At 41.1% G+C, this 7,505-nt stretch overlaps 1 protein-coding gene across 2 annotated transcripts; it reads right to left on the bottom strand.

Moving 5' to 3' along the window:
- Positions 1-133: 133 nt before the first annotated feature.
- Positions 134-7,505, bottom strand: mlh1 (mutL homolog 1, colon cancer, nonpolyposis type 2 (E. coli)). 2 transcript variants are annotated; one of them, XM_077496022.1, is made up of 19 exons: positions 6,905-7,505; positions 6,725-6,815; positions 6,293-6,391; positions 6,153-6,226; positions 5,996-6,068; positions 5,436-5,572; positions 5,304-5,346; positions 5,149-5,237; positions 4,961-5,073; positions 4,805-4,898; positions 4,129-4,282; positions 2,818-3,131; positions 2,586-2,728; positions 1,222-1,330; positions 1,088-1,151; positions 856-1,020; positions 693-785; positions 444-554; positions 134-357 (listed from the first exon to the last, which is right to left on the bottom strand). In XM_077496022.1, exons 1-19 carry the CDS (start codon positions 7,012-7,014, stop codon positions 202-204), a joined length of 2,232 nt encoding a protein of 743 aa, XP_077352148.1. In that variant the 5' UTR covers positions 7,015-7,505; the 3' UTR covers positions 134-201. The 2 variants fall into 2 exon arrangements, with proteins under 2 accessions (XP_077352148.1, XP_077352149.1); XM_077496023.1 differs by having other exon boundaries at positions 5,436-5,527; positions 6,905-7,503.

The following is a 7,505-nucleotide window of genomic DNA, read 5'->3' as shown; positions in this document are numbered from 1 at the left end:
CTAATTCTACTAGTGCGCTGAATTGTCTTACTAGTAATGACAAGGAGCCCATTAGTGAAATAAACGTTGAAAAAAAAAAATGCTCTAAAAGTTTTCCATTCTATTTCCTTGAAAGTCACTTGATTCAAACACGTACAAAAGAATGCATTTAATGACAACATACAAAAAGGTACACAAAGTAAAACTGTGATTTCCAGTTATCTAACACCTTTCAAACACTTTATAGAGATCCGGCAAATTGGCGATCTGTAACACCGTGCCGTCCTCGCTCATGTGCTTGGGAGGACTGATGAGTGAACGGAAAGCCTTGCAGAGGACGTGCTCAACGTTCCATCGCCACGAGTTCAGCTCTTCATCCTGACGTGCCAAAAAAAAAAAAAAACACAAACATCAATGATGACCTTTAAGCTACACGTGTTGACAAATTTCTTGTGTCTTCTGACCTGCACATCTCCGGGCTCCGCCTCCAGGATGTATTGCTTCCTTATTGAGTAGAACGCGCTGCACTCTTTGCTGAAGTCTCGGAAGCAGTCTTTTTCGCTGTCCCAGTTCACCTGCATGACAAAGTGGAAGTCAACCATAAAGATGGTGCTGCATAGAACATATTATCAAAAACATTTTTTTGAATTGACTTCCCCATTAAGGTGCTGTCATGAGCATCCCTGAGGAGCCTTCAACTACTAGGTCATCACCTCTGTTGCCAGGCGGAGGATGAACATGGGCAGACCTTCCATGACAGGCGTGTACTTGTCAAGCAATAAGGGCAGTCCTCTTAAATTGCCCTCCTGCAGCGCACAAAAATTGTCACCGCTTGAGTACATCACAAGACGTGTCACTAAGTAAAAGAAACTCAACCTGATCGATCTCCATGGAGAAATAGTCCTCCAACATCTCTGCTTTCTTCTTCAGGAAGTCTACTATATACTGAGCCAATCCTTCTTTAGGTCCGTCCTCCTCAGTCCAGCCACTCTCCTCAGAGTCCAGAGCCAACATGGCCAGCTCGTAAATGGGAGCTGGCGTCTAGAATTCCCACAAAGGTCCATTAAAAAAAACAAAAAACATCGAACTGCAAGCACTTTCTACTTACTGATAGCCTGAGGACACCAAAGTTCCCAAAGTCGTAGATGAGGATTTGGTAGAAGAGCTCCTGGCTGCAGCAAGGACAATAACAAGTTAACTAAACGGAAGGTTTGGTAAATTGTGTGCTTGTGTGTGACTGACCTTAGTGTTGTGGTGTTGAGCAGGTAAAGTTTTGTGTGATGTTGGATCAGAGTCCACTGTGGGTTGACGCAGCCCACAAACGAGTGATTCTGCAGCATCTCCTGAAGACCTGGAGACACATAAGACCAATTTATTTATAAAAGTCAAAACAAAAATGTTCTTGAAAATTATACGTTCTATGATACGGAAGCGTTGAGTTGCCAATGTGGAGTAAACATTTTTGGCTGGCGAGTATGTTCGAACATACTCGCAAATACGTTCGAAGGTACTCGCAAATACCTTTGAACGTACTCTCAAATATGTTCGAACGTACATGCTACAAAGTTAGCATAGCTTCCCATAATGCCACGGGGTATTATTTGCGCATGCGCGAGTGAAAACAAAACCCCATTTTTTTTTAGGCATTTGGGACACAATTCCTTATAAAATTAAGTGGACAAAAAACAGTGTTCGTTCATAACTTTTACGATTTATTATGTCTGCCATGCATGATTTAGGCTCGTCATGTTTGTTTTTCATGTTTTTTGTCTACTTAATTTTCTAATGAATTGGTAATGTGGCCCAAATGCCTAAAAAATGGGGTTTTGTTTTCACTCGCGCATGCGCAAATAATACCCCGTGGGATAATGGGAAGGTATGCTAACTTTGTAGCATGTAGCCTAGATGTACGTTCAAACATATTTGCGAGTATGTCCGAACGTATTTGCGAGTACGTTTGAACATACTCGCCAGCCAAAAATGTTTATTCCACATTGGCAGCTCTACGCTTCCGTACTATGAAGCCCCACTAGTCGGTATAATATTGTGTTTGGAATGTGAATTAAGCAGCAAAATCCACCTTTTTTATCCATCTCCGGGGGAGGCCATTTTGCCACTTACTGTCAACATAAGATGACATCACAGCCACTCAGGCAACAACCAATCACGCTGCACTTGTTTTCTGAAACTGAGCCATGATTGGTTGTTACTTCAGCAAATGATGTCATTTTCAGTCGTCGGCAAGTGATGAATTGGCCGGCCACTGAGAAGGATAAAAATGGGTGGATTTTGCTGCTTCGGTCATATTCTACAAACGCAATATTAAACAGAACGCCTTGTCTAGACTGGTGGGGGCACATGCATTATTATAAAGAAAATTTTGGGGTTGACTTAGAACTCAATTACAAAAAGAAACACGACAGGTCATCACACTGAATACCAATTGGCAGTGTACAACATTTCAACAATATTTTTTACTTTGCTTACACTGCTACTACATGACTCCATAAAATAAAATAAATAGCTGATTTGCATATATATATATTTTTTTTTTAATCACGTGGAGGCGCTAGTTCAATGTAGCTAGTTTGTACCTTTTTTTTTACCTTTATGAGTGTTGTCGCTAATCTCGCCTCTCAGCTCTTTGATGCTGTTGAGTTTGATGACTCGTCTCTTAGGCGTGGCTGCAGCCGTCAAGTCCTCCTCTTGCGCCTCCTCCTCCACCTCCTGCTCTTTCCTGGGACGCTTCCTGGTAGGACACATGCATGGCCACCACTTTGTAAGTTCATTTAGGCCAGTTGGGGGCGATAGATATCCACTAATCGTAGCAAGATTCACCTTTGTACATCATGCACTTCCTCACTCCTCTCCTTCTCACTTTCATGTAACTCCGCCTCCATCTGGTCCAGAGCCTCCAGCATGTCTACATCATCCGGCTCGACGGTTTGGGGCTCGGAATCGGCGCCGCTCGGCACGGCGGGTTCGGGCTGGGGAAGCGGCTTCTCCTTTGGCTGGAGGAAGGCGTCCAGCTTCTGAGAGCGACAGTCGGTCCTCACCAGCTGATGCGCGTAGACCCGCTCGGCAGACTCGGACGCACCGCTGGATGATTTGACCTCACCTGCGCCGCACACAGAGAGCCCGGGCAATAACGTCTGTGCAAAAAACAAGGCAAGGAAAGTTTATTTCTCTGTACCTGTGGTTTGCAACCTGCAGCTCTGGAGCCAACATGTGGCTTTCTGTGGATCTCTAAAAACATTTGTAGAAATTAATCTTGTTTTTTTTGTTTGTTTGTTTGTTTGTTTTTTAGATAAAATATTCTTTCAATGAATAAATAAGAAATGAATAATTAAATATTCAAAAAATGAAAAAATGTCAGAGTCCAAATTTTTAGGTTGTCAGAAAAATAGACAAAAAGTAGATGAAAAGGTTTTAAAAATTACCTAAAAATGTCCAAAAACGTGACAATAAAATGTTCAAAAAGGAAGAATAAATAATTACAATAAAATGTCTTTCAAATTGCCAAAAAAAAATCACAAAATTGATTTTTTTAAAAAGAAAACATTACATTCAAAATGTAACTATAAAAGAAATCCTGAAAACTACCATAAACTTTACGTGTCCACAAAATTGCCAAAAATGTCAACAACTCGGTAGCAAAATAGTCATAAAAAAAAAAGTTTTAAAAATTATTAAAGACAAAAAAACAGCAATAAAATGTCCAAAATGGAAGAGAGGCAAAAAAATGACCATATTTTCATAAAAAAATAAGAAGACGAAACGTAGGAGAAAATGAATCTCCAAGGATTGGATGCTGCATATTTTTCTGTTAAGTTATAATTAGCTCTTGGGTCCTCAGTACATTAGACTTATTAACACTAGCACACTGTTTTGTTCATCACAATGTTCAAATGTTTTGTGGTTCCAGACAGATTTTTGTGGTATTTGGCCTAAAACGAGTCCTGACAAAAAAGGTTGCTGACACCTGCTCTATAGGCCTACATAGGAAAATATGTTGCAGTATTAGACTAAGCCATTTATAGCTTAAAGTCATACTATCAAAACCCAACATATTCCAAAGACTATTTTTTCCCCTGCAAAGGGGTTGCTCAATAAATTCAGTCCATAACCCTCCCACACATCCAGTAGTACCTGAGTGAAGTACGTGCGTGAGGAGTTGGAACCGAGCAGCTTGCCCTCAATGTGCTTCTGAACACTTTCGATGACGCTGTCCTCGTGCAGGAAATGCACCTCGTGCTTGGTCGGGTGCACATTCACGTCTACGTTCTGAGGAGCAATCTCTAAACTGTGGAGATCAGGTCAAACGAAAACACGTGGTAAAGGCAGTTCGGTTTGTTTTTCCAGTTGAGAGTTGTACAGGTTATTGGTCAAAAATGTTTAAATGATTTATCTGTTTATATTCTATTTGCACCGTACATTTAATGTTCTGTTTGCTTGTTGCCTTGCTCATATTTGTCCTTTTTTCCATTTTAGAAACTCGGGGCGCTAGGTAGCGGACCGCCAGGCTTCCCGTTCTGCTGTTGGTCAGTGTTACTTTTCATGTTTCTCAGATGGGTTGTGACTGTGAAGGCAAATTCCATCTTACAGTCTTTTGCCATTTTCTTTCATTTAAAATATCAAAATTCACCACAAAAATCTCAAAATTTGGCCAGAGGTGGCTATTTTGATGCGAAAATGTCAGACATTTAATTTCTTTATTATTATTGTTTTGTTTTGTTTTTTACTTTATTTTTATTTTTAAGTCTCTTGTGAACTTTTTAAACTGTGAAAGAAAATTACATACAAATCTCCTTGAACACATCATTACCTGAGATAAAGAAAAGGATGTGTGTTCTTTGGCAGATACGCAGCATAAACCGTCTCCACTGCTTTCTTCAGCGCACTCGACTCCACCAGTCGGTCTGAAAGATCGCAAGCGCCATTTGATCCCAATTGCAACACTTCCTGTAGGTTTCCCACTTACGGTTGATGAAGAGGACCATGATGCATTTCTTGACCGAGTAGTTGGCGTTGGAGATGTAACCCTTGAGCTTGAAGGCCAACTTCTGGTCCTCGCAGCCAACCTCGATAAGCTCCCTGAGGACATCGACGAAAATCAGCAGTGCGGTGATCGAGTTTTTGTGTTTCTCATCTCGACTGACTGACTAATACCTGCTGACTGCATTGCCAAAAACTCCTCGAATGTTATCCACCACTGACGCGTTAGGTAAAGTCCTCACGTCTGCTACCGTCTCTCCTTGCTAGAAAAGAATGTATTTGAAAAAATATATATATAACTGACATCAGTTATGGAGTTGTTCTCTCACCTTCTTGACAGAGAAACTTTTCCCGGAATTGTGTATGGCATACCTACAAAACAAAACCCCAAACGTTGAATACACAAAAAGTGTTGTCAGAAGTAACTTTCTGATATCAAGAACAAGTTGACACGACAGCACCTGCTCACCACCTCCACGATCCTGGAGTACTCATCGCTGGGGCTTTTTAAAGCTTTCCTCCTGGTGGACACGTTGTAGAAGAGATCCTCCGCCTGGGCACAGCAAATTATCAGCAATATTAGGTACGCCTGCGCAATCTAATGAGAGAAAAAAAAAAAAAGACTTGCATCTAAAGCCTTTCCGAAGCTAATAATGATTTAATTGACACTCATTTAACAATTTTGCTCCTCACTTAAGTTAACCAAAACATTAGAAACAGCTCTTAGCGTGATCCAGTACAACTGCAAACTACAAACACAATAATAAACAAAATAGGGCTGAATTTGAATTTGGCAGAATAAAATTCCGACAACCAATTGATTGGTGGATTACTTAAAAATATATTGCCACCCTCTCAAAATAACGGCCTAAGTCATATTTTGACAAAAATTATCCGATTTATTTTGCTTCTAAATATCTTCTCGGGATGTTGGCCACTTCTAGTCGCATTAGCTACATCAATGGTGTCCAAACTACATCCCGAGGGCCATTTGTGGCTTTTAAAACCAGGTTCAACTCACTAGTATTTGTGTCCCCTGGTTTCCAGCGCAGGGTTTCGGAGGGCCTTTTAGTTTACCATCACTGTAGGTGCCTCTGCAAGTTTTTTTGAAAAAAAAAAAAAAGCAGCAACGTCATCCATCTCCCTCATTATGAAACCTATTTCACAACGTGACCTACCTATAGGCACATTTGGCATCAGCTGTCTTTGTCGTTATGGTTACATGAGCAACATGGCTTATACTGGCCAGGGCCTGTAAACAGACAGCGGGGAGATGAGTATTTGTTTATATGTATTATTTACAAGTTACAACGCCTACCTCTCCTCTGAAGCCGTAAGTCGCAATGGCAGAGAGGTCCTCAAATGTCTGCAGCTTGCTTGTGGTAAAACGCTCGCAAACTATTTCCATGTCTTCTCTCTGTAACACAAATAAATATGTCATGGTCGGCGCCTTGTAGGGATCAGTCAGTGCTTCACATAAACAATTGGGTTAGAGTACCGTTTGGGCCTCGTGAAAGCTTAAGTGCTGTGTGACAAAAGACACTAACCAAACAACATGACAAGAGCTGGAACTGGATCTCGTGCAATTCCAAATTGATATGCTTAACTCGAGTTCTATAATTAAGATCCCTTGACTTGACTATTAGCTAAAATAGAAAATACAAACATTGGAAAATAAAGAAGCACGTAATGTGGGAGGCACGTGAAAATGTTGACTTCAATGACAGGGAAGACTACCCAGGTGTCCTACCCGAATCCCGGTGCCATTGTCCTGAATCTGGAGCAGCTTCAGTCCGCCGTCTTTCACCGTCACCTGGATGTTGGTGGACTTGGCATCCAGACTGCAACATTTCAACACACGATGCACTCACTCTTATTTATCTCGAGGGATGCACACTTTTGTTATTAGTTCTGAATGCGCGCCACTTACCAGTTTTCAATCATTTCTTTGACAGCGTTAGCAGGGCGCTGAATAACCTCTCCTGCGGCTATTCGGTTGACAACCGTCTCGTCGAGCCTCCGTATGACTCCCGCCATCATTAACGGGACTCTACAGCTTTTTAGTTGCTAATCGATTAGCTCTGGAGTCTGGACTGGACCACCATGCTGTTTACACCGGTCTGTTTACAAGTCACTAATCGAGCAGGAAAGCGGAAGTTGCGTTGCAAGGGAAAGATATCTCACTCTTGTTAAAAAAAAAAAAGGGAAAAAAAGAAAAGAAAAAAGAAAGCTTTAGTTTCACTGTCTCGATTGCTGTTGTTATAATATAAGTATTTAATTTATATTATCACGAAATACAAAATGTGCAAAAGAATATTTACAATTGTCAGGAGGCGTGGTAGTGCGTCGATGCATCTGTACATATCTTCACGATCTTTGAAGACACCAGCGCGCGCAGAAAATAGGGCGGGGTCTAGAGTCTTACCAGGAAGACGTTAGCGTGTCCTTTCTCTTCTTCTTGTAGAAATATTGTAGATTGAAGCATTAAAATATGCATAGCGCTACCAAATGCATTTATGGAATTACACTTC

This window comes from Festucalex cinctus, chromosome 14 (genome assembly GCF_051991245.1).
Source record: "Festucalex cinctus isolate MCC-2025b chromosome 14, RoL_Fcin_1.0, whole genome shotgun sequence".
In the NCBI taxonomy this organism is placed as follows: domain Eukaryota; kingdom Metazoa; phylum Chordata; class Actinopteri; order Syngnathiformes; family Syngnathidae; genus Festucalex; species Festucalex cinctus.
The sequence above is the reverse complement of the archived record's forward strand: the minus strand, read 5'-3'. Positions and strand labels throughout refer to the sequence as shown.

Coding starts and splice junctions, on each gene's coding strand:
- mlh1 (XM_077496022.1), bottom strand. CDS start 7,014: ATGATGGCGGGAGTCATACGGAGGCTCGACGAGACGGTTGTCAACCGA. Junction 6,816..6,904: donor AAAGAAATGATTGAAAACTG/GTAAGTGGCGCG, acceptor GAAATGTTGCAG/TCTGGATGCCAAGTCCACCA. Junction 358..443: donor CGGAGCCCGGAGATGTGCAG/GTCAGAAGACAC, acceptor TTGGCACGTCAG/GATGAAGAGCTGAACTCGTG.